The sequence below is a fragment of the Salvelinus sp. IW2-2015 genome, linkage group LG15 (assembly GCF_002910315.2).
Source record: "Salvelinus sp. IW2-2015 linkage group LG15, ASM291031v2, whole genome shotgun sequence".
Lineage (NCBI taxonomy): Eukaryota > Metazoa > Chordata > Actinopteri > Salmoniformes > Salmonidae > Salvelinus > Salvelinus sp. IW2-2015.
In genome coordinates this window covers 44484381-44512058 of record NC_036855.1, presented here as the reverse complement: position 1 = coordinate 44512058, position 27678 = coordinate 44484381, and the positions used below count along the sequence as shown (strand labels likewise).

General features: G+C 41.2%; 1 protein-coding gene and 1 long non-coding RNA gene across 5 annotated transcripts in view; both read right to left on the bottom strand.

Moving 5' to 3' along the window:
- Positions 1 to 1163: 1163 nt before the first annotated feature.
- LOC111975117 (uncharacterized) lies at positions 1164 to 1991 on the bottom strand. Its single transcript, XR_002878768.2, has 3 exons — positions 1744 to 1991; positions 1448 to 1624; positions 1164 to 1331 (listed from the first exon to the last, which is right to left on the bottom strand). It is a non-coding gene; the product is annotated as an uncharacterized lncRNA (long non-coding RNA).
- Positions 1992 to 5809: 3818 nt separating this feature from the next.
- LOC111974508 (zinc finger MIZ domain-containing protein 2) overlaps positions 5810 to 27678 on the bottom strand; it is a 63515-nt gene continuing 41646 nt past the window's right edge. For 3 of the 4 annotated variants that reach the window (XM_024002236.2, XM_070447162.1, XM_024002237.2), the window contains exons 10-19: positions 26536 to 26677; positions 25888 to 26098; positions 25560 to 25665; positions 23181 to 23338; positions 22774 to 22841; positions 22618 to 22686; positions 22089 to 22333; positions 12584 to 12750; positions 10286 to 10492; positions 5810 to 6673 (exon numbers count right to left, since the gene is read on the bottom strand). In XM_024002236.2, coding sequence (XP_023858004.1) covers positions 6566 to 6673; positions 10286 to 10492; positions 12584 to 12750; positions 22089 to 22333; positions 22618 to 22686; positions 22774 to 22841; positions 23181 to 23338; positions 25560 to 25665; positions 25888 to 26098; positions 26536 to 26677 — 1481 coding nt within the window. In that variant the 3' untranslated portion in view covers positions 5810 to 6565. The remainder of the gene's footprint in view (positions 6674 to 10285; positions 10493 to 12583; positions 12751 to 22088; positions 22334 to 22617; positions 22687 to 22773; positions 22842 to 23180; positions 23339 to 25559; positions 25666 to 25887; positions 26099 to 26535; positions 26678 to 27678) is intronic. The other variant, XM_024002238.2, reaches the window with a different exon arrangement.

The window sequence follows — 27678 nt, the reverse complement described above, 5'->3', positions numbered from 1 at the left end:
GAACAGAGTGCTCCATGGTGGCGGTGGGGTTATGGTATGGGCATGCATAAGCTACGGACAACAAACACAATTGTATTTTTTTTATGGCAATTTGAATGCACAGATACTGTGAGGAGATCCTGAGGCCCATTGTCGTGCCTTTCATCCGCCGCCATCACCTCATGTTTCAGTATGATAATGCACGGCCCCATGTTGCAAGGACCTGTACACAATCCCTGAAAGCTGAAAATGTCCCAGTTCTTCCATGGGCTGCATATTCACCAGACATATCACCCATTGTGCATGTTTGTGATGGACATGTACGACAGCATGTTCCAGTTCCCGCCAATATCCAGCAACTTCGCACAGCCATTGAAGCGGACTGGGACAACATTCCACAGGCCAAAATCAACAACCTGATCAACTCTATGCGAAGGAGAAGTGTTGCGCTGCATGAGGCAAATGGTGGTCACACCAGATACTGACTAGTTTTCTGATCCACGCCCCTATCAGTCGACTAGGGAACTAGGGGTGCCGCCAACACGGCCAGCTTCAGTGCAGGTCTCAGATCACTTCAAAGTGGAGGTTAGATGTTTTAAATCTTCATCATCCCTTTTCCCGTAGCCTAGACTTTTCTTTCTCTGATGCCTGTCGGTCTGTTTTACCAAATGCACTTTCACCTGGGAAAGGTAATATACGGCTGGTGCAACATTGTAGCAGCCACTATAATTAACAGTTTTTATTTCAATTTACAATAACTCCAAACAGAAATGATTTATATTAAGTATTGGTGATTCAATAGTTAATCATTACATGACTTTTAAGTTAAAGCACTATTTGTTTTGCTCAGAGTCTGTCAGTAACTCTATTAGAGGCAGATGATCTACTCTTTTGGCTGCTTCTGATGACGTTTGCATATAATGACAATAGAATCTCGAAACTATGCTGGTATTCTTTCTTTGTCCATTATGAAACATGTTTATTTTAGTATTTTTTTTAGTAACACTCATTCAAAAATTGCACCATATAGGGTTAAATGCATTTGACAAATGTTATTCACAATTACAGGTCAGAACATTGAAATAAATATTACAGAGCAAAGTGGCAGGGTCTACATTCTACAGTCAAGCTTTCTCATTGCAAAGAAAATATATGTTTGAGGTTAAACAGAAACTCTCTCCACATTGCCCCCAGACACCACCCTCCAAATCAATTGCCACTTTGAAAGTCAGCAGTTGAGTGAGATTGGAGAAGGGTATGGCACACCTTCAGGGTGTACAGCTTTATTGATGCCATGAATTTATTACGTTTCAAGTTTTTCCTTGACAACCTTGTCGTCATTGCTTGACCCTCTGAAATGAAACAAAAACAAAAGTGTTACAGTTAGTTAGTATTACAGGTCAGATAATGTTATCCTAATATGCATATAGAACTCCAACAATGGCACAAAGATTTTCATTCCTCTCACCTCATTAGGCTGCACATGAATTTGCGTTCTAGAGCAGAGTGGTAGATGGTCTTCGACACAGCTTTTGCCCTCTTCTCCAACGCAACGTTAAGTACTCTCTTGGACTCCAAGCTGGCAACTGACCACCGCTGCACCACAATATGTTTTTTCTCCATTGCCTACATCTTTTTGTCTGCCCTGATAATACATAGATGGCAAACAAATATGCAATAAATAGTAGAAAAAGTAAAGTGGCATATTTTCAAAACAGTATTCAACACAATATGTCAAATGTAAAAATCTAATGTAGAAATTACTTTTGTCATTGAAACCACGTCCACCACTTTGGTTCCTCTTCCTGAAGTTTCAAGTTGCATTCTAGAGGTAAAGAACAAACAAATATTGATCCTACAGTGGCAGTTTAAAGTGAGTTGATTTCATCAACATGTTAGTTATGTTTTTTTCTGGTGAGATTATTGAAAGCATGATGTGAAATAAAAGCATGCAATGTAAAAAACTGAGTGACTGCGGATCTGACTTTTCCGGATCTTTCCTCCCAACGACTAAAGGTCTCGAAGCTTCTGTGCATGTGCGGGACCGTCCACTCCACGCACAGTCTCCGCTCCACTCATAGAGAACAGGCTAGCCTACTCTGGCGAATGGGGCTTGTTTAATAAAGTTAGATCAAAGCTGAGAAATGGGTGGCAGTGGTGGAAAAGTTTGGTAAACCCTGGTGTAGCTGATGGCATTGCATCCTGCAAATAAATCTGAAAGTGACATTGCATAGCTGTATCTGGGAAACTGCATGGGTCGTCTTCCTTAGTCTTCTCTGCTGGACCATCTTCGAGAAAGGACTCAGACTACAATCAGATAAATAACAAAAAAACATATTACCGCTAAGTCTGAAAAACTATTTCTGCAGGCATGAAATAAATGTTTAAATCAAAGCACTTTACATACACCTTATCCACCACCAATGTGTAGCACCAATGTGTAGCACCCACTTGGTGATGCATTGCAACCATATTGTGCCAAAACTTTCACCACACATCAGCTATCAGGGTGAGAGGTGTGTTATGCACATGGGTGTTGTGTGCTCTTTTGAATGTACTCCTCAATCTGAGTTGGTCTTAGCGTAACCTTCTACTATCTATGCCTGACCATACTGTGATACCCTGCCATTAGATTTGGTCCTGTCGCTCCTTATTACACCCACCACAGGAATTTAATTTACACTCTCAGAACCAAAATTAACTGTATACACACTCATTTATTACACTTTCAATTGTAAAGTCCCATTCTACCACTCTAAACTCCTCAAGTCAGTCTATAGTACAAATGTCATCATCCTTTGTGTCCCCACATCCCAATCAAACTATGTTTCTAAAAGCATTTATACACTCAGCTACTACAGACCAGATCATACGTCATCATGACTTAAGCCTCAATACGTTTGTCTCTTTAGCCCATTCTATCAATAGTGTGATACTGATTAGATGCTGGAAGCTTTAAAAGTGTTCTTACACTACGAATTTGAACATTCAAAGCAACTGGGAAACGTCCATGACAGGCATTGTTGTCACCTTAGCTTGCTACATAACTTCTGGGTGACAGGAAGCACGAGCTCCACCACCAATACGCCTACACCACTGCGCACACACCCGTCATGACTATGACAACTAGCATAGCCATGTCAGCAAATTACTGCTGTCTGAACACACACAAATCCAATTTGGTCACTTGTAACTTGCTGTTTGGACAGTCAGTGTGCTGACAAACTGCCTGGGAGCTCCTCAGTGGTGAAACTCCTCCTCCTTCAATCAGTGGTGAACCAGGTGGAACAAATCTTCCAGGCAATCAGGGCGTGCCAGCACCTGGCTCTGCTGTTGTCTTTAGACCGCAGTGAAAGGAGCATTTATAACACCACAAGACCAAGGAAACTTCATCTTTGTGATCAAGGTGACTGTGCAAGTCCAAGCCCTCCACAAAACTGTGAAAGACAGCCGGTAAGCGCCATATTGGCCATGCTTGACTATACTGACTTAAGCAGTGCACTGCTAATGATACTCTGGAAANTGAGCAGTGTATAAAAAATAAAAACATTAAGGCCCTTCGCTATGAGACTTGAAATTGAGCTCAGGTGCATCCTGTTTCCATTGATCATCCTTGAGATATTTCTACAACTTGATTGGAGTCCACCTGTGGTAAAGTCAAYTGATGGGACATGATTTGGAAAGGCACACACCKGTCTATATAAGGTCCCACAGTTGACAGTGCATGTCAGAGCAAAAACCAAGCCATGAGGTCGAAGGAATTGTCTGTAGAGCTCTGAAAAAGGATTGTGTCGAGGTACAGATCTWGGGAAGGGTACCAAAAAATGGCTGCAGTATTGAAGGTCCCCAAGAACACAGTTGCCTCCATCATTCTTAAATGGAAGATGTTAGGAACCACTAAGACTCTTCCTAGAGCTGGCCGCCTGTGTATACATAAAGGGATTATTGTCATTGTTACAGTATATACAGTAAATTATATTCTTACATTTCAAATAACAGGCTCTCCCACCATCTATAATCATCAGGTCTGCTTCTAGATGAACAGAAAGGCTTGGAAAGCCAGACCTTTAGACATCATAGTCCTGTCCAGTACCTTGATTTTTTCCTATAGTTTAGTTACAAAGTGGAATTTAAATTGATGTGCACTCCGTAATGTTGCAGTGTCTTAAGAATACATATATATTTTTCTAAACAGCACTCAAATCCCATTTTAAAAAACAGGAGGTATTAGTCTCATGCWACAGTATATCAATTGTATTCTTCCATTTTAAATAGCCTAACAGGCTCTCCCATCATCTCAAATTATCTGGTGATAATGAACAAAAATGTAGACCACAACATTATTTTACTACCGCAACTCTATACTCCCCACACACAATCCATGTTTGGCTGATGCTCTGTTTGCCATCATTTTAAATTATTTTTTCGCCGTTTCAGGCATGTTTCAATGCCGGGCGTTGGTGAAGCAGCAGGGGGTTGGGCAGAGGGCTGGGCACACAGGTTCTATTTAAAGACCATGCTATTCTTGTGTGTCTTTTCACATCATGACATTGAGATACATAGCCACAATAGTTATAAGGAGTTAATTCATGTTTTCGGTGGCGGTGAGAATTCCACTTTTCTGGATTAGTTAGCAACTATGGCACAGGTTGAGGTTCCAATCCCTCAGGAAGTATTGGACCATATAGCTGACATACTGGACCCATTAAGCGACCAACTTCGACAACCAAATACTGCAGTAAACGATCTCGAATTATCTGGTCTGCTTGATGAACAAAAGACCACAACATGATTATTATATTACTACCCAATCTCTGTACCCCACACACACAATCCAKGTTTGGCATATGCTCTTTTCATTTACAATTTAATTMATCCATTAAATAAATAACACTAGCACATCAAATTACGTTACGATTGTACACTAGCCTACTCCCGTATCGACACAGTAAATAATATTGTCTACGTGCYTTTGACAATACGTTATCAAGTCAGTAAAAAGTAATTATTTTCAAAGAAACCAAATTTTCCTCAACACAGTGGGCCTAAATATTTCCTAATAATATCATAATTATCTGGTAAACAATTACGTGTTAAGAGTTAATTTCCTGCAATGCAGTTTTAAAGCAAGTTTGCTGCAATTTTATAAATTTTGCCATGAGRTGGAGAGAAGATTTAGAAATGTAACTTACTTCATGCAATTCTACTCATTTTGCCATGGGGTGAAGTTGTTTGAAAATGTTTGCAGTTTTTAATATGTTATCGGAGTGAGTGGCCAACAAAATTAATGGAGGCTCCCTGGTCTGTAATTGGACCCTGATTACTACAGGTTTAGATATTTGGCTAGACAAATGTACAATCTAAACCATTTTAGCTGACATGGACTAATTGAGTGACTGTCAGTGACTTGCATAACAAGAGAAAATCTGCTGATGCACAACCAAATGACGAAATTGCACCTAGTATATTCTACTATTCTAACTTTCAACAGTAATGGGACCCCAAATTTTTTAAATAATAATTGATCCGGGGGCCTACGAAATGKCCGCCAGTTGCCCATACCTGTGTAGTTAATTTTTCTGTCATTCTGCAAAGAGCAGGCCTAAAGCGTTAGTGTAGGAAGAATATAAAGTAGGATTTAATAAAAGTATATCTGGATCAGTAAGAACCAGAAGTATGCAAATAAATTCACATTTAAAAAATGTAATAGGGGACTACATCTGGTTGATGTGGTCATCTTTGATTTAGCTGGAGCCATATATTTACATGTAGCCATAAAGGTATGGCTTTGGCTCCATAGCTGCTCCAAAGAATTGAGTCTCACAAAGCCTTACAGATTGCCATTTATTCCATTTGCCTACAAGGTTGTTAACCATTGTAATGAATATAATGTCAAACATTTATGCATAAAAATCTGTTAATTTAGAATATAAAAAGACTGAGTAATTGTTTGTGTGCCAAATGATCATAGCTTGGAATGGTTATGTAAATGTGGAAATTACATTGCTGTTTTGTCACTGTTGTGCATTGATAAATCACAGTAAAAGGCAGTGAAAATACATATTTATCTTTGAAACACATAGGGCATCCCCTCAATGTATTCATCTTCCATTTATTATTGTAAATTAAAAAAGGTTATTTAATCATACTTTAATGGACATTTCAAACTCACCAAATTCAGTTGGACATAAACTTGCATCACAACTGCATTGAATAAGAAAATGTACATACATTGATAATTCCTTCTGAATGACATACAATAAATGTGATTCTAGTAAGGAAGCCTTTAAATACAATTGGATCCTTGGGCAAGAAAGGTAGTAACAAGGGAATGGATGCGGGAATAGTTTACAGATATAAAACAAAATATTACCATAGTTTATAGGTCAGACAAGGGACATTAAAAGTCTTTCCTCATATTCAAATGTCTACTCGACACGCCTACCACTGACGGCCATTTTCGGCTCAAGGGGAGCTCTTATATTACAGGAAGTATTTTATACCCACATTGTAGGTGGGATACTTCTTGTATGTAGTTTATGTGTTGCAGGGAACCATGGGAGACTGTGGAGAGGAGCACCGGGACTCAGTTGTTCTCAAAGAGGGAGAGTAGGTCATCATTGCTGTTGTTCGGTAAATCGGGAGGACCAAGGTAAGACAGCAGCTCATCTGGATTTGTCAATTCAGGAAGTAACTGTAGAGGAGAGAGAAATCAGAATCCCTAAAGATTATGTACAACAACAGGCACTGCGCTCATTAACACATTGTGCCTCGCTCATCAATCAATCATTCACAGTTCAAAATAGTCATCAACATTAACATATGAGCAATGTCTTCCACATTTTTTTTGTAGCTCAGATTTGTTTCTCTTTGGCATAAAATGTCATCTGTATATAAATGTATGCACTCACTACTGTAAGTCGCTCTGGATATTGTACATGTAAATCGGTCCGAGACCACTCGTATGCAAATTTCCTTGTAGACAGGGCTCTAAATTAACTTTTTTCATTGGTAGCACATATATTTGTTTTAATTGATTGAGATATAGCATATTGGGCATATATGAATTCTAGCTACTTTTGAAGCACATGTTGTGCACAAAGAAATGAACATTTAACTCTGTAAAAACATATGTTTGTTATAAAAATCTAAAATATTGGTACAAAAACCTGTCATTGAAATTACAAAGTCATTTGTGGAATATTAGGATTCTACATTGTGTAAAAGCTCTACTTATTGAGATGCATTACATTGAAAGTATTTCAAGTTTGTGAGTGAGGACATGCAAGAGATCAGTCCTTCATTAATTGATTTTCTAAAGAAGCCATCTCTTTTCCTTTCTTTCTGTGCCCCCAGATGTTTAGATGTACTGGTAAAGTTACCAGKTTGTTAACTAGCTGAGGTAACACATGACTGATGTTTAAAAATATGATTTGACTCTCCGCCAATAATTATATAGAGGATTGGAGGATTCTAAATTAAAACTAAAAGCTGCCTCATGGGTCTCACGGTGGCGGCCGGCACGTGTATAGAACCTGCAACTGTTTGCACTGTGGGAGCCCCCATTCACAAAGATTCAAAATACAGAGAGGTGTTGGTAAAGGTATATTGTCCTGCTAATATCCCATAATGGGCTACTGTACATGGTGTCCAGGTCAGGATAACCAAAACATTTCTTTATAAAAGACTATCAAAAGAACCTTATTTATTTTGATCCAAAGCCATGAATGAGTGAGTCACTCAGCTTTATGTAGGTGCCGGCTATATGACTGTGCCATCAACTTGACAATACATAATATTTTGGAGGTTATTTCGTTGTTGTTTTTTAAACGAAAGTGAGCAATTGTAATCTGAATAAAGGCCAAAATTATATTTGTAAAGGCCAAAACATTTATTTATGTTTTTAGAAGGAGAGAAACGCTGGGCCAATTATGCACCGCCCTATGGGACTCCCAATTCACGGTTGGATGTGATACACAATAATACTTTTTGTGGTATTATTTGTTTTGTCTTTTCTGGTGTATTAAACTGAAATTTCAACCAATCACGGCCGGTTGAGATACAGCCAACAGAACTTAGAAATACATTTAACGATAGAATTCTCCCCCTACCCTCCTAGGCAAGTCTATTGTCCAGCTACCTGCTAATAGCCATAATGGCACTGTACAACGTGACCGTGTGTGTTCGAAATAGTACTTTCCAGTAAGCAACAATTTGTTTACCTTCATTAGACGACTTTGTTGCAATATTTCTGTAATTCAGTGATATTTATTCCCATAGTAATTCATTATGGATCCATAACTAAATAGTATTTTTATCATTATTTTATTAACGAAAGCACAACGATTCCATTATTAGTTACATTGTTTTAGTTTGAACGTGCAGACTGGCACTAAAAACAGCGGGAATGTTTCCCTAGTCAGCATCATTATTAGTGCAATGCGCTTAAAGTGTTGCTCTGTGCTACCCAGTGTGGCGGGTTAGGGGTCCACCTCCCTCCCCCATGGGCTAGGTCCGTCTTCTGTATGCGGCTCTGCGGCCCATCCCGTGCCCCCTGCTCTCGTGCCTTGAACCTTGCGCGATTTTAAGGAGTGATTTGTTATTCGTCCTTATCTCTGGGACACTAAAAGCCATCCAGGCTGCTCATGTCTGTTGAGGCTCTAAAGATCTTATCACTCCCCTATCTTAGACACATAGRCTGTGAGAACTGGTTAGAACCTGCTTTTGTTTGTTTTAATGCTTTATGGGAGCCAAGTACCCCTCATCTCTCATGTAAGCTTGCCTCCCCCTAGCATGGTTAAGCAGCTTTTTGTGTAGATTAAGTATCTAAAGGCTGTAATTGTAAAATCTTTGAGATCCTTTCAGAAATATCCTGAGAATTCCTTTCCGGTATATCCTGGAGGTTACTTTCTGGGTTCATCCTGAGAGTGACCTTCCTTCCAATTGCTTGAATAAACCTCTTATTGCTGATAAATGAGTTCTGCCTGATACCTCTGAGTTTTCCTCATAATACAATATGTGTATTACACATTACGCATTACACAGTGCAAAAGCATTATGAATAGTGCAAATCTTACCATACTACGAAAATGTTGCCCTATTTATGAACAAGTTGATGAACAAGTTGATGAACAAGTTGATGAACGAGGGCCATTGCACTAGCAGCTTTGCATAAGTTGGAACCAAGACTGTTCTCAGGGCAGGCCTAGTTGAAGCGAGATATGTCCGAGTCTCCTCCCGAGTGGCACAGCAGTCTAAGACACTACATCGCAGTGCTAGAGGTGTCACTACAAACCTGGGTTCGATCCCAGGCTGTATCACAAATCGTCCGTGATCGGGAGTCCCATAGGGCGGCACACAATTTGTCCAGCATCGTCCGGGTTAGGGGAGAGTTTGACCAGGGGGGGGCTTTACTTGGCTTATCGCACTCTAGCAACTCCTTGCGGTGGGCCGTGCGCCTGCAGGCTGACCTCGGTCGTCAGTTGAACTGTGTTTCCTCCGTCACATTGGTGCGGCTAGCTTTCGGGTTAAGCGGGCGGGTGTTGAGAAGAGCGGTTTGGAGGGTCATGTTTTGGAGGACGCGTGACTCGACCTTCGCCTCCCGAGCCCGTTGGAGAGTTGCAGCGATCTCCCCAATTTCGTGACATTCAATTGGTAGTTACAGTCTTGTTCCATCGCTGCAACTCCCGTACGGACTCGGGAGAGGCAAAGGTTGAGAGCCATGCATCCTCCAAAACACGACCCKGCCAAGACACACTRTTTCTCGACACACTGCTCGCTTAACCCGGAAGCCAGCCACCAATGTGTCAGAGGAAACAATGTACAACTGGAGACCGTGTCAGMATGCATGCGCCCGGCCTGCCATAGGAGTCGCTAGAGCGCATTGGGACAAGGACATCCTGGCCGGCCAAACCCTCCCCTAATCCAGATGATGCTGGGCCAATTGTGCGTCGCCTCATGGGTCTCCAGGTCGCGGCCAGCTGAGACACAGCCTGGCATCGAACCTGGATCTGTAGTGACGCCTCAAGCACTGCAGTTCCTTAGACTGCTGCGCCACTCGGAAGGCTCCACGTCTGGAACAATATTTACATTTTACCTAACCCGTTTCCTAACCTTAACCTAATTCTCCTAACCTAATACCGAAAAGTCACTTCTGCTAGTCCAAACCGGCAGACCTGCTCTGAAAACAGTCTTGGTTTCCACTGATGCGATACAGCCATTGTGTACAGTGTGAATGTAAATGTAGTGTAGCAATGCACTGAGTAGCTAGGTCATGAAGTGAGTGAATTAAAATGTTGCTACTCACATCCAAGGAAGGCTCTGGCACCTCTGAGCAAGCGGGACCCCCTAACCCAAAGGAGCTTTCTGTGTGTAGTCTGGTGTTTTGGGAGGGATTGCGAGGCTGCATCATGGGTGCCACTGTTCCCCCGAGGTGCGAGTTGCTATGGAGGCCTTGATGCTGCTGATGGTGGAGAGAACTGTGAGAGGAGTCCATGCGGCCCGAATGGGGAATCTGAGTTGAAAAGTATTATAAGTATTATAAGCTCCTGCATAACACGTCTGTGCCACATCAACATATAATATGCTTTGGTGTGTTAGAAGTAAAATAAAGTTTTATAACAAGCCAATTCAACTCAAATCCAACTACCCTTCCAAAGTGTCATGCTCCTTTCAATTAGAACTCATCATCAATTCTTTACATACTTTACAACTTTGATGGCACCTGTGATTTGTAGAAGGGCCAAGACAACAAAGCAATATATGAAACCATCTTAACCCACACTTAACGTATTCTTTATAGTTGAACTTAATCAATTTCTTCTACTTTATATGGTTAATTCATTCAGATTAGAGGTCGGCCGATTCTGATTTTTCAACGCCGATACCGATTATTGGAGGACCAAAAAAAGCCAATACCGATTAAAATCGGCCAATTTTTATATATATATTTGTAATAATGTAAATTACAACARTACTGAATGAACACTTATTTTAACTAAATATAATACACAAATAAAATCTATATAGTCTCAAATAAATAATGAAACATGTTCAATTTGGTTTTAATAATGCAAAAACAGTGTTGGAGAAGAAAGTAAAAGTGCAATATGTGCCATGTAAAAAAAAGCTAACGTTTAAGTTCCTTGCTCAGAACATGAGAACATATGAAAGCTGGTGGTTCCTTTTAACATGAGTCTTCAATATTCTCAGTTAAGACGTTTTAGGTTGTAGTTATTATAGGACTATTTCTCTATACCAGTTGTATTTCATATACCTTTGACTATTGGATGTTCTTATAGGCACTATAGTATTGCCAGCCTAATCTTGGGAGTTGATAGGCTTGAAGTCATAAACAGCGCTGTGCTTCAAGCATTGCGAAGAGCTGCTGGCAAATGCAGGAAAGTGCTGTTTGAATGAATACTTACGAGCCTGCTACTGTCTACCACCGCTCAGTCAGACTGCTCTATCAAATATCAAATCATATACTTAATTATAATATAATAAAMACACAGAAATACGAGCCTTAGGTCATTAATATGGTCAAATCCGGAAACTATCATTTCGAAAACAAAACGTTTATTCTTTCAGTGAAATACGGAACCGTTCCGTATTTTATCGAATGGGTGGCAACCCTAAGTCTAAATATTGCTGTTACATTGCACAACCTTCAATGTTATGTCATAATTATGTACAAATCTGGCAAATTAATTACTGTCTTTGTTAGGAAGAAATGGTCTTTAAACAGTTCGCAACGAGCCAGGCGGCACAAACTGCTGCATATACCCTGACTCTGCTTGACACAATTTCCCTAGTTAATATTGCCTGCTAAGATGAATTTCTTTTAACTAAATATGCAGGTAAAAAAATATATACTTGTGTATTGATTTTAAGAAAAGGCATTGATGTTTATGGTTAGGTTCATTGGTGCAACGATTATGCTWTTATCGCGAATGCGCTTTTGTTAAATCATCACCCGTTTGGCGAAGTAGGCTGATTCGATGATAAATTAACAGGCACCGCATTGATTATATGCAATTCAGGACAAGCAAGTTAAACGAGTAATATCATCAACGATGTGTAGTTAACTAGTGATTATGTTAAGATGTATTGTTTTTTATAAGATAAGTTTAATGCTAGATAGCAACTTACCTTGGCTCCTTGCTGCACTCGCAGTCTCCTCGTGGATTGCAATGTAATCGGCCATAATCGGCGTACAAAAATGCGGAATATCGATTGTTATGAAAACTTGAAATCARCCCTAGTTAAATCGGGCATGCCGATTAAATCGGTCGACCTCTAATTCAGAATACATTATGATTTTTATGGATAACTTATCATAATGACATGCACCATCAACACTGATTAGTAAACCAGGACCCACATACAAAAGAAAGACCAGGTCTACAACACTACCCCACAGTTTGGTCTCTAAACGAACAAGGGAACTTCAACTTTGTCACCTAGCTGGTTAGATGAAAAGTGAATGATAATACGTTAAAAGCACAAACATGATTATTTTAGGGGTGAGGTGGATTTGTTTGTCAAGACTCCAGACCATTGAGAACAGGGAGAACAAAGCACTCAGCAGGGTTGAGGTTAGTACCTGGGATGACATGGGATGTCCCATGGGTTTGTCTGAAATGAGGAGTCCACTTGGCAGGTCAGCCTGGTAGGAGAGGGGGGGTGGTCCCGAGGAGAACTCCCCAACATTAGGGGTGCCAGGGGCATTTGGGAAGTCTGAGAACCCAGGCTGGTTAGGGTATCCCAATCCTGGGCAGAAACAGACATACACTCTTGTTACTTAGACATTCTCTACCCTTTTAACCATAAATTTACATGAGAAGAACGTTTATATGTTATTTTTTTCACAGAGAGCATTTGCTAATTAATCCATTTCCAAATTAATTTCGGCAAATACTTTGTAAAAAATAAGAGTAATGTTTTAGCAGGGAACGGCTATGAGAGGTGATTTGGAAATTTGGCTAAAACAGTCCAAAACTTTTGTATTTGTACACTAAAGGAAAAACGTCAGAACCATTGTTTACTGAGTTAACCAACTATTGGTTGTGTTCATTGGGGTACTCCATAGAAAACTGTGCAAATATTTTGACACAGAAAAGAAAAACTGTCGTTTCCTTTGTAATTAGTACAGACAATATCCTATCGTATCTCAGTCCCTCCGGGATTTTCTGTCTTTTTTGTTGGTGATAGATTCAGAGGGGTTGAATTAAATGCGGAAGACACATTTTGGTTGAATGCATTCAGTTGTGCAACTGACTAGGTATCCCCTTTCCCTACCCAATTTGCAATGATTTTGTACACTTTGTCACGAAAATGCACTAACAGGGGAAAAAGTTGACGTGTGGCTTGCTTGAACCATTTTATGCTTTAAAAAAGTGCTGCAATTGGTTAAAATTGTTAGCACTCGTTTTGTATTGCGGTGATCATACAGTTTTATGCGGTAATATTGCAGTGATTTGACTCTTTTATGCGGTAATAGTGCGGAGATTGGTAAAATTTGAAACCCCTCACATAATAACCGCAGAATCCTAAAGGGACTGGTATATGTATTAGTGTTTTMTTTTCTTCCATTTCATGCCAACTGGACACGACCGTGGTTTGTTATCCACTGGGAAGGTCATGTCTACTTCCAGCTCCACTTCTGTATAAAGTCACATACTGTTTTTGACTGTACTTCAAGAATACATAATGAAATTCATGAAAATGCAGTCATTTAAGATACAGTGCATTCGTAAAGTATTCAGACCCCTTGACTTTTCCCACATTTTGTTACATTACAGCCTTTTTCTGAAATGGATTAAATAGTTTCCCCCCCTTTATCAATCTACACACAATACCCCATAATGACAAAGCAATAACTAGTTTGACATTTTTGCAAATGTACTAAAAGTAAACTGAAACATCATATTTACATAAGTATTCAGACCCTTTACTAAGTACTTTATTGAAGCACCTTTGGCAGCGATTACAGCCGAGTCTTCTGGAGCAGGTTATCATCAGGGATCTCTGAACTTTGCTCCATTCACCTTTGCCTTGATCCTGACTAGTCTCCCAGTCCCTGCTGCTGAAAAACATCCCCACAGCATGATGCTGCCACCACCATGCTTCACCCTAGAGATGATACCAAGGGGCCTCCCGAGTGGAGCAGTGGTCTAAGGCASTGCATCGCTCTGTGGCAGCCGGCCGCGGCCGGGAGACCCATGGGGCGGCGCACAATTGGGCCAGCGTCGTCCGGTTTATGGGAGGGTTTGGCCGGCAGTTGTGTCCTTGTCCCATCGCGCACTAGCGACTCCTGTGGTGGGCCGGGTGCAGTGCACGYTAACACGGTCGCCAGGTGCTTCCTCCGACACATTAGTGCGGCTGGCACCCGGGTTAAGTGGGCATTGTGTCAAGAAGCAGTGCGGCTTGTTTGGGTTTCGGAGGACGCACGGCTCTCCACTTTCGCCTCTCCCGAGTCCGTACGGGAGTTGCAGCGGTGAGACAAGACTAACTCCAATTAAATACCATGAAATTGGGGAGAAAAAGGGGTAAACGTTGTTTTTTTTAAAGGGATGATGCCAGGTTTCCTCGCTTGGCATTCGGGCCAGAGTTCAATCTTGGTTTCATCAKACCAGAGAATCTTGTTTCTCATTGTCTGGGAGTCTTTAGGTGCCTTTTGGCAAACTCCTAGTGGGCTGTCATGTGCATTTTACTGCGGAGTGGCTTCCGATTGGCCACTATACCATAAAGGCCTGATTGGTGGAGTGCTGCAGAGATGATTGTCAATTTCTCGCCTTCATTTCTCAGAGAAGAGAATAGACTGATGAGTTTCATAAGAACGTTCTTTGTTTCTAGCCTGTAATCGAACCCACAAATGCTGATGCTCCAGATACTCAACTAGTCTAAAGAAGGCCAGTTTTATTGCTTCTTTAAAATCAGCACAACAGTTTTCAGCTGTGCTAACATAATTGCAAAAGGATTTTCTAATGATCAATTATCCTTTTAAAATGATAAAACTTGGATTAGCTAACAACGTGCCATTGGAAAACAGGAGTGATAGTTGCTGATGATGGGCCTCTGTAGATATTCCATWAAAAAAAAAAAATCTGCMGTTTCTAGCTACAATAGTCATTTACAACATTAACGATGTCTACACTGTATTTCTGATCAATTTGATGTTTTTTTTTAAATGAACAAAAAATTGCTTTTCTTTTAAAAACAATTACATTTCTAAGTGACCCCAAACTTTTGAACGGTAGTGTATATATAATATTYCTTGGGGCGGGGGGTCTTGCCTGTTTTGCTTGTTATTTTGGCATTAATACATGTCACATATTMGTTTTTTAAATGTATTGAGTTAACAAAGCCGCATACAAACATAGTCTCTTTCTTGCTTTCTTGAGTAAGSCAGCTCCAAAATGCAGGTGTTTCAGCCAAACTCAGTGCTTTCTGTGGTGGTGGGGCTAGCCAGCAGAAAATACAGAGCGTTAAGCCTGATTGGCTCAGTTTTATGTCACTCATGGGACAGTACGTCATCCCCAATTCTAACCTTTGAGCTTGAAAATGTTTGTCCCTTGGGTTCTGCCATAGAGTTATATTAGAAGTGCCCATCCATGAAGGCTCAAGGTCATTGGCCTCAGATATAATGTGATTTGATGTCATTCTATCTATAGTAGCTTTACTTTCAAAGTCTAAGCTAGCAGTCATCGTCAACTCGACAATCTACTGGCAAATCCTTTTTAATCCTTGTCATATTTAGATAAATAATGGAGAAATTACGGATAAAATGTATCGGTGCTCATCGGCTATTGTACATATAGATTACACAACAAGTTGGAAATCGCAAATTCAACAATAAGTTGTTTGGAAGGAATCAGTGGTTAACTGCAAGCGTTGCAAAGAAACCACTAAYGTTAGCCTGCTATTCAATGGCTGTGTTTTTTCCCCCCAGTTCCCACCATAAATGCAGAAAATGCCAGACTTTGATGACAAAGTTCGGTGACAAAATTTGCCGACAAAGGACCGCTGCACCACTTTCACAAGGTGAGTCCAAAAATGTATTGTACGCTGCTGCATAAATTATGTAATATGCAAGGGAGAAATGTATACTGTAGCTAAGAAAGTAATACTAAGTGTATGTTGTGTTAGTAGCCCATGTGCCTCACCCTAATAATWTGGTCTATTTTCACCAACGCGGTATTGTAAACACATCCGTCGTCGCCAGGTGTGTGCTTGTTTGGCTACTTTTTTTGTATAGCTTTTGACAGTGCTACTGATAGTAGTTGTGGTGCTTGGCTTGCACATGCAAATTCAGCAGAAACAACATTCTATAATATAATTGTGTTATTTGACGTGTCAAATTAAAAGCTTATTTAATGCATCAAATAGTGTTATATGACGTGTATCTTTTTTGACACGCAAAGACCCAAACGGCATTCAATATGCCTCACCCTAATAATTTGGTCTATATTCACCTCTTAATTTCGCTTAATGTTCTAACTTGGTGGTGCACAAATAGCCTATAACCTGTTTTAGAGAAATGTAATCATYGAATATTGTAAGAGCTTTCATTGTCTGTTTATATGCCCCATTTATTTATCCTATGGTTCTGACGTGTACAGGGAGTACACTAAGAACAACCCATGTTCTGAACTCTGTCGCTGTATATTTCAAAAGTGCTGAACAAATAGTTAGTTATATTGACTACGTCCGTCGTCGCTTGCCCATTAATGTCTTAATCGAAATAACGGATTGCCTCTTATCCGCTTGTCGTACCCTCATGCCACAGTTTGTACATCTCAATTGTCAGGAGAAACCACATTTGTGTAAGCAAGTCTGCCATATCAGCTATGTTTTTATGTGTAGTGGCTTTGCTGGCATGCATCCCACTTGTTTAGTTTTTCMCCCCACCAAGATGTACATGCTAAAATCCACAAATGCTACCACTACAACTCGGGAAAGCATACAGTTTATAAGGCAACAGATAAAATAATTGATGATTAACTTATTGAGGGTCTTATTTTGGTGACATGATGACCGATGCTTGGCTACCGTTTGACAAATAAAAAATAATCTTGCTCTTTTGTCCATAATAACCTCATTATGTAGGTAGCCTACCCGCACTGTATCTGCAAGATGTTGGCTAGAGTGCAACGTTCCACAACCAGAGGGGTACATTCGCTATATAACGCAACCATTTGTCACAAAACCATCAGTAGAGTTGAAAATGCGATGGAAACCCATTTAACTTGTATTATTTATTCRGTACATGGTAATTTTTATGTGCAGTACGTCATCACGCACAGCATTTTATCCGCAACAAGTCAAACATCTTTGGAGGGAAAATGCACGTTTTTATGCAGATTTTTGATTATTATTGGTGACAGATTTCAACACTTGGATGGAAACCTAGAAAATGTCCATATTTTCCCCCAAAACAATCACTTTTATTTTAACACAGGTTTAACACTTAACATAGGCTTAACTCCTAACAAACACTTTAACTTTTTATTTTATTTTTTACATTTTAACACAGGCCAGGCCCTTGTGTTACCGCATATCCCAGCAATAATGCCTTGCCTTACGCCTGAGAATAAATTATTTTGCAAAAATTTGCTCAACTTGCCATTGAATCATCCATTGGCTCAACTTCCACCTGTCCAAATGGCTCAATTTACCCCACAGCAACCATTTTGACTATATTAGCCTACACACAGCTACAGTGGTTCCTCCTTTAAAAATTGCGAGCTTACACTGCGGTACTTAGAGGTAATTTGTGGTTAAGTACGGTACCCTGCGTCACCACTTCATTGCGCTAGGCCAGCACAAGGGGGAGTTAGAGCACTGATTATGCTTTTGGGCCCTACTGTGTCTAACTGACAATGAATGGGCGACATAAACCTAAATAGAAACTGACAATTGAAAACGACTTCAGCATTACTTACTAAAACTGTTGTTACACTAAGGTTTTTATTATTTATTTTTTGTTAGGATTATTTTTGCTCTTACTGTAGTAGTCTAGCCCACTCCCGACCGGTCACGTTGTACAGCGCCTGAGTAGCGCAATGGTCTAAGACACTGCATAGCAATACAAGCTGTGTTGCTACAGATGCCGGTTCAATACCGTGCCGGCCTCAACTGGAAGACCCATGAGATTATTGTAGGTTTTTGGTTTCTCTCCCTCTATAAACAGAAGAAAAAAAATATCTAAATAACAAACTGGTTTTATTTACAAATTAATAACAATGTCTCACCGCATGTTCAAGAATGGCCTTTTTCCGCGCTCATTTACGTTACTTGAAAATCTCCAAAATATTATTTTTTAAACAAGGTGATTATTATTATAGAATTATATAAAAGCCTGTTGTATATTTTCACAGATATATTATTAACCTTGTTATTATTTGGAAGTTTACATAMACTTAGGTTGGAGTCATTAAAACTCGTTTTTAAACCACTCCACAAAATTCTTGTAAACAAACTATAATTTTGGCAAGTCGGTTAGGACATCTACTTTGTGCATGACACAAGTAATTTTTCCAACAATTGTTTACAGACAGATTATTTCCCTTATAATTCACTTTATCACAATTCCACTGTGTCAGAAGTTTACATACACTAAGTTGACTGTGCCTTTAAACAGCTTGGAAAATTCCAGAAAATTATGTCATGGCTTTAGAAGCTTCTCATAGGCTAATTGACATAATTTGAGTCAATTGGAGGTGTACCTGTGGATGTATTTCAAGGCCTACCTTCAAACTCAGTGCCTCTTATCTTGACATCATGGGAAAATAAAAATAAATCAGTCTGGTTCATCCTTGGGAGCAATTTCCAAATGCCTGAAGGTACCACGTTCATCTGTATAAACAATAGTACACAAGTACAAACACCTTAGGACCACGCAGCCGTCATACCGCTCAGGAAGGAGATGTGTTCTGTCTCCTAGAGATGAACGTATGTTGGTGCGAAAAGTACAAATCAATCCCAGAACAACAGCAAAGGACCTTGTGAAGATGCTGGCTGAAACAGGTACAAAAGTATCTATATCCACAGTAAAACGAGTCCTATATCGACATAACCTGAAAGGCCGCTCAGCAAGGATGAAGCCACTGCTCCAAAACCGCCATAAAAAAAGCCAGACTACGGTTTGCAACTGCACATGGAGACAAAGATGGTACTTCAAATGTCCTCTGGTCTGATGAAACAAAAATAGAACTGTTTGGCCATAATGACCATCGTTATGTTCGGAGGAAAAAGGGGGAAGCTTGCAAGCCGAAGAACACCATCCCAACCATGAAGCATGGGGGTGGCAGCATCATGTTGTGGGGGTGCTTTGCTGCAGGAGGGACTGGTGCACTTCACAAACTAGATGGCATCATGAGAAAGGGAAATGATGTGGATATATTGAAGCAACATCAAGACATCAGTCAGGAAGTTAAAGCTTGGTCGCAAATGGGTCTTCCAAATGGACAATGACCCCAAGCATACTTACAAAGATGTGGCAAAATGGCTTAAGGACAACAAAGGCAAGCTATTGGAGTGGCCATCACAAAGCCCTGACCTCAATCCCATAGAAAATTTGTGGGCAGAACTGAAACAACGTGTGCGATCAAGGAGGCCTACAAACCTGACTCAGTTACACCAGCTGTCAGGAGGAATGGGCCAGAATTCACTCAACTTATTGTGGGAAGCTAGTGGAAGGATACCCAAAATGTTTGACCCAAGTTAAACAATTTAAAGGCAATGCTACCAAATACTAATTGAGTGTATGTAAACTTCTGACCCACTGGGAATGTGATGAAAGAAATAAAAGCTGAAATAAATCATTCTCTCTACTATTATTCTGACATTTCACATTCTTAAAATAAATTGGTGATCTAACTGTCCTAAGACAGGGAATTTTTACTCTGATTAAATGTCAAGAATTGTGAAAAACTGAGTTTAAATGTATTTGGCTAAGGTGTATGTAAACTTCTGACTTCAACTATATATTGGTCAAATTGTTCATGGCTCCTGAGTGGCGCACAATGGGATTGTCTTGCAATTTCCAGCTGTATCCACTGAAAGAGCATGAGGTTAAAGGCACGAGGGCAGGGGGCATGAGATGGGCCGCAGAGCCGCACACAGAAGACCAACCTAGCACATGGCATTGCACTAATAATGGCGCTGACAAGRGAAACGTTCCCGCTGTTCTGTTCTTAGTGCCAGTCTGCACGTTAAAACTAAAACAATGTAACTAATAATGGCATCTTTATGCTTTCGTTAATAAAATAATGATAAAAAACAAAAAATGATTTAGTTATGGATTCTTCATGAATTACTATGGGAAGAAATATCACTGAATTACAGAAATATCCTCCAATCCTCTATATGTAATTATTGGCAGAGAGTTACATCATATTTTTCGATATACTGTAGGCCTACCATAGGCAACATGAGTCTCACTAGTGTTGCGTAACGTGCTGTTAAAAGTGGTGTAGGTCTTATTTATTTAAAGAGCGTATTGAAGTTACAAGCAATAGCCTACAACTATTTTAGCACTGTTTGCTCTGAAACAAGCATGGGACTGGTCTTGATAAATCAATAAGATTTTTATTTTCACTGAATCTCCGTTTGGGTATTGGTTAGATTAGAAAATTAGGGTGTAGAAATGTTATGCTCTTAGTGTAACCTTTATTTAACTAGGCAAGTCAGTTAAGAAAAAAAWTATTATTTACAAGGACAGCCTACTCCTTCCTCCCCGACAGGGAATTGAACCCTGGTCTCCCGCGTGCCCGCATAACACAGGGATTCTTTAGCTAAATAGCCCAGTACTGTAATCCTGACCGTCACGTTGTACAGCGCCATATTTTCTGTTCCATCCTAACGGAAACCCAGAGGGTTTTTCGTTTTTCTTAGAATAGAAACACCATAATATTAATCAAATTAATTAAGCAAGTACCAGTGAAAAGTATGGTCACGCCTACTCATTCCAGGGTTTTTCTTTATTTTTTTTTACAATGTTCTACATTGTAGAATAATAGTGAAGACATCACAACTATGAAATAACACATGGAATCAGTTAAGAACAAATTCTTATTTACAAGGACAGCCTACTCCTTCCTCCCCGTCGGGGAATTGAACCCCGGTCTCCCGTGTGCCCGCATTCTCTAGTACAGCCATTATTGAAGACTATCAAATGCTTCTCAAAGATGCCCTCAGGTGGTCAAACAAGCACTAGCAAACRTTAATGGTACCAGTGGTTCACACTTAAATAATGTGCCATAGAATTTCTGCAATTTCTGCATATATATTATAGAATTTATGCAAGCTGCGCCACAGTAGGCTGCAACTTTAAAAGGAGGAACCACTGTATAAGGATGCACTTTCTGGATAGGTTTAGGATCTCATACTGAAGATTATAGAGACCCCCAACTGGTGTAAAATAAAACAATATAGATGCAAGCATCATGAAACCTACCAGTTTATTGGACCTAATTTGCTTACCACTTTCTCCATGTGGTTTCTTTCTTCACAGATTCCACGAAATGATCATTTTTACCCTTACCTACACGCACATATTACCTCAACTACCTCATACCCCTGCACAATAACTCGGTACCGAGTCAACTCCTTGTATATAGCCTAGTTATTGTTATTTTATTGTGTTACCATTTCTATTATTTAGCAAACTTGTATTACTTTTAATTCTGCATCGTTGGGAAAGGACTCCTAAGTAAGAATTTGACAGTAAAGTCTACACACCTGTTGTATTCGGGGCATGTGACAAATACATTTGGATTTGATGCATTGATGATATTTGGTCACAGAATACATTTATGTATAGTTTCCTAGAAACAAGGGGTGGCTCAAMTAACCCTTTGGCTCGACTTAGCCAACTCTCCCCTATACCATTCTGTTTGTGCTGACTTTCCACTCTTTTCCAGTCCATTTAATGCCATACACGTTTGGCAGTGACAGAGTCCAAGGAGTGGAATGCTAGCAGAAATCAGGTTCTGGATTTCAGGCTACTCTAGAAGTCCATTAAAAAAAATACTTTAAAAAAGTGGATATGGAAGTGAAAATGGCACCACGCTTCCCTACCACATGAGAGGAGTTAGTCAGTCTACCTTGGCTGGGGTAGTCCGTAGTACTACCGTTTCCCCCTGCTGGCATGGAGGGGTAGGGCGATGAGGCTGGGCCCAGGGAGGCGATCATCTCCATGACACTGGGCAGGATCATGTGACTGGGGCTCAGGGTGCGGCAGCGCTTCAGTGGCGGACCATCCGGCTCTTCTTTGATGTGAAGGTCGGGTTTGATGGGAACGGGCTTCCAGCTACACACCGGGTCAATGGTAATCTCCTCATACTCCGAGCTGCGTGCGTGTAAAATTCAGAGGTGAACGTTTTAGATACGTGGCTGCAGATGAAATAGCACCGTATTCTTTATATGGTGCACCACTTTTGACCAGATAGGGCTCTGGTCAGAAGTAGTGCACCAAATAGGGAATAGGCTACCATTCAGGACGTAACTGTGTTGTGGGTTTTGTGAGAGACATATTGTTGAGGGGATAATAGAGAATGGGAGAGGAACATGGGGGAAAGAATATAAAGCACAATCAGGTACAAATCAGAATGACATGGGGGAGTTGGTTATTACTTCTGAATGTAGATGAGGATCCCCAGCATGTACTGGTCCACCTCTAGACCCTCCAGTAGAGCCGTCTTACTGCAAGGGGGAAAGGACGTAGTAGTGAGCTACAATCGATTTGAATCCTGCAAGGGAGTTATGTAGTAGTCTACTATTGTAACGTACTTGCACACAGGACAGCGCCAGGTCCCCCTCTCACAGTTCAGCTGCAGGTAGGACTCTAGGTCGAAACACTGAAACCAGGTTGAGAGAGAGAGTAGGATTAGCCGAAAATTCATCCAGATACAGAWACATAATATTGATCCGTCACTCACAAACCCTCACGTGTGTAGAGCTCTGACATGTGACTTCCTTGGCACTAAAGAGTTGTATAGCCTATCTCCAGGGAACAGGTGAAGAATCAACACTGGCTGCGTCTGAAGTGACACCCTAATTCCCTATATAGTGCCCTACAAGTAGAGCACTATATAGGGAATAGGGAGCCATTTCAGATGCAGCACTGTGTTTTTTTCCACTCTGAGGGCGTAGTGTTAGTGGAGCCGATCGGTGTGGTACTGGCAAGGAGTACTGACCTGTATGTGTCTGCAGTCATGGCCTCGTGCTGGCAGCTGGATGCGGCGGAAGGTGATGGGGCACTTGAGGGACACCCTGATAGCCGTCTGCTCCACCCCGTCCTCCCCATTCAGCCCCGGTGTCCCTGGGATGGTGCCGCTGCTGAAGTTCCTCTTGACTGCAATGGGGAGCGGGGGAGAGAGTGAATTTAAGGCCTTTTCACACTGTATTTGTCTTAGCCTTGGGCTATCCTTAGCCCCATGCTAAGACTGTCCCTGTGTTAACTTAGCCTGTGTTCACTGAAACCAACTGTCACTTTTCTGGAGCAGAATATTGAAATTAGGTAACAATGGAACTCTGATAGGCTAGCCCCAAAAAGTTGGCGCTAMYCCTGCTCCAGAGCAGAGCCAGCTAGCCTTGGGCTAAGGTTGGTGCTAGCCCACTTGAGAATATGCAAGTGAACACTATCTTTGCCCCATGCTAAAAGCTCCCATAGCTAAGTGCAGTGTGAACAGGGCTTTAGAGACCCATAGGCCATGCGGCGAGTGAAGTCCCCATTGTAGAGTTACAGGATGTATTGCTATTACTATGATGCTGTAGTGCTCAGTGCCTTATCGTGGGACAGTAGCGTAAAAGGGATAGAGAAATTAATGCACAGGTTTTCACAAAGGCTGTGTCGCTCAGTTGATAAAGCATGGCACTTGCGATGTCAGGATTATGGGTTTGATTCCCGCTGGGGCCCCCAATATGAATATTTATGCATGCGCTACCATTATTAACTTTGATAAAATCATCTGCTAAATGGCATAGAGTATTTAATCTATTCTAAAATTGATTAAATACATGTTTTCCTCATCAATCTACACACAATACCCCAAAATGACAAAGTGAAARCAGATTTTTTGTAAATTTATTACAAATAAATAATTATTTACATAAGTATTCAGAACCTTTGCTATGAGGCTCAATTGAGCTCAGGTGCATCCTGTTTCCATTGATCATCCTTGAGATGTTGCTACAACTTGATTGGAGTCCACCTGTGGTAAATTCAATTGGTTGGACATGATTCGGAAAGGCACACACCTGTCTATATAAGGTCCAACAGTTGACAGTGCATGTCAGAGCAAAAACTAAGCCATGAGGTCAAAGGAATTGTCAGTAGAGCTCTGACACAGCATTGTGTTGAAGCATAGATCTGGGGAACGGTACCAAAAGATGCAGCATTGAAGGTCCCCAAGAACACAGTTGGACTCCATCAATCTTAAATGAAAGAAATTTGGAACCGCTAAAACCCTTCCTAGAGCTGGCCGCCCGGCCAAACTGAACAATCGGGGGAGAAGGGCCTTGGTCAGTGAGGTGACCAAGAACCTGATGGTCACTCTGACGGAGCTCCATAGTTCCTCTGTTGAGATGCGAGAACCTTACAGAAGGACAACCATCTCTGCAGCACTCCACTAAAATCAGGCTTATATGGTGGAGTGGCCAGACAGAAGCCACTCCTCAGTAAAAGGCACATAACAGTCTCATTGGAGTTTGCCAAAAGGCACCTAAAGGAATCTCAGACCATGAGAAACAAGATTATGTGGTCTGATGAAACCAAGATTGAACTCTTTGGCCTGAATGCCAAGAGTCACGTCTGAAGGAAACCTGGCAACATTCCTACGGTGAAGCATGGTGGTGGCACCATCATGCTGTAGGGGTGTTTTCAGCAGCAGGTCTGGGGGAGTCAGGATTGAGGAAAAGATGAACGGAGAAAAGTACAGAGAGATCCTTGATGAAAATGCTCCAGAGCGCTCAGGACCTCAGACGGGGGCAAAGGTTCACCTTCCAACATGACAACGACCCTAAGTACACAGCCAAGACAACGCAGGAGTGGCTTCGTGACAAGTCTCTGAATGTCCTTGAGCGGCCCAGAACCCAATCGAACAGAGAGAAATAGCTGTGCAGCGACGCTCCCCATCCAACCTGACAGAGCTTGAGAGGATTTGCAGAGAAGAATGGAAGAAACSCCCCCAAATACAGGTGTGCCAAGCTTGTAGCGTCATACCCAAGAATACCTTTTTTTATACCATTTTCTAAACACATGTTTTTRCTTTGTCATTATGGGGTATTGTGTGTAGATTGATGAGGGRAAAAAAGATTTAATACATTTTAGATTAAGGCTGTAACGGAACAAAATATGGAAAAAGTCAAGGGGTCTGAATACTTTCCGAAGGCGCTGTATACTACTAAAAGCTTATTCAGACTTTGCAATAGATTTGAGACAACCGAGAATGGCAAATGGTGGTACCAGAGGTAGTCCTAGTTCCAATGAAAGGTTTCCCTTGTAAAATAGATTTTATATCTCAATGGGAGTTTCCTGATAAATTAAAGGTTCAATAAATAAATGCCACACTCACTCTTAGTGACACAGTGCTCCGCTGGCAACAGCCGCTTCTTCATCAAGCCCTGCAGCACCGAGCGCACTGACGGCCTGTGTACCAGCTGGAGCACAAACAGGTGAGACTGCAGGTAGCGAGGGCGAGGGGTAGAAAGAGGAGAGAGGAGGAGMGAGACAGCAAAATAGATGTTTAGGATTAGAGATTATTAGTGCAATAGTGAACACTCTACATAGAGGGCAACAGGTTTGACTGTGCCTCAATTTGAACTGTGACACTTGCAGAAGAGTTGGTTACAATGGTGAGACTCCATTCAACAGAGTGTGGGTGTGCACTGCAGGACACTTACACAACAGCAGGCTGTGACCGTGATTTGGATGGTGTTCCTCCCGGGCTGACACACTTGCTTCAGGTACAGGGGCTTGTGGGAAGTCTTGTTGTCGCCACGCTGGATGGTGAGGGGCGTGGCGTTAACGCTCACCTGCACCGACGCTGGCCAGTTGGTGTTCATCTGACGGTCCTCGTGGTGGTAACACTTAAACTGGAGCTCCAAGTCCGGCCTGCGTACGGTACACACACGCACCCACACACGCCAAATCATCTACAACAGCAATATAGTAGTATAGTATAGCATGGTTTAGTTAAGCAATAAGACCCGAGGGGGTGTGATACTGTATATGGCCAATATACCACAGCTAAGGGCTGTTCTTAGCATGACACAAAGTGGAGTGCTAGGACACAGCCCTTAGCCGTGGTATATTGGCCATATATCACAAACCCCTGAGGTCCTTATTGTTATTATAAACTGGTTACCAACATAATTAGAGCAGTAAAAATAAATGTTCTGTCATACCCATGGTATACGGCCTGATATACCACGGCTTTCAGCCAATCAGCATTCAGGGCTCGAACCACCCAGTTTATAATATAGCACAGTAGGGTATAGCATAGCACAGTACAATCCAATATATAAAATGAAGAGCAGCAGAGCTCGGACCTCATCATGAGGGTCTTGTAGACGGAGTCGCGCAGCTGGAAGACATGGTTGCTGACGGCCAGGTTGTGCTCCAGGCGGAAGGGTTCCAGCACCACGCCATCTCGTACGGGGAAGGTCAACCGCAGGTCATCGCTGGGGTTACCTGTTAAGCAAAGCCAGGCGCAATCAATCAGCCACCATGTCTCGTTGTTAGACCGTCCAAACACACACAACACTAGTTTCTCTGTTTTCTGGAGGTACCGAGCMTTACTTGCGTAAATGCAGAGAAATGATGAAAACAAAGACTACGCTAACCATGTTTCCATCCACAGTTTTTATGCGAGTAATGTCATACCATATAAAAATGAATCACAACAGATGTGATGGGAACAGGAAGTTTCGGTACAAATACCGATAGATAATTTGTTCGTTCGACATGGTGGGATCTTTTTGTGTCGGTAAAATTAATTATGTGAAAAATGGTGATGGAAACGCATCGATGCGCAAATACCAAATATTGATATAATAACCATCATATTGAAGTAAACTTGAAATCACACGTTGACATGGTGTGTGGTCCTCACACTACGACTCAGGAAAACATGCAGTTTAAATTAGGCTACAGATGAAATAAATTATGATGAACTTCACAGGGTGCTGAAAGTGCATGGTATGAGATTGATGCTCCTTTCCAATAAATGCTGAGGGTCTTATTCTGGTGACATGATGATTGATGCCTGACTGCCGTTTAAAAAAATATCCATAATCTCATAATGTAGACTAGCCTACCCGCACTGTTTCTGAGTCATGGCTAGACGGGATCCTGTTTTTGTCAAATTAACGTCAAAAGTAGATTTGTTTTAGCATTTTAACGTGACGTTAATTAGTCAAAAGCTAGATCACTTCTAGCCATTACCCTGTATCTGCGAGCTGCTGGCTAAAGCACACGTGCCAAAACCAGAGTAGGCACATGTTCTATTTAAAGCAACAGTTTTTTGCTGTTGCTTTAACACATAGAACATTAGGGGGAAAAAACATAAGCCAAAAATGCACATTGTGTGCACTACGTCATCACGCACAGTCAGTTTGGTGGAAACACACCACTGGTGGGGAAAATTGACCTATTTTCTTTATGTAGATTCTTGAATATTTGCATGAAAATCT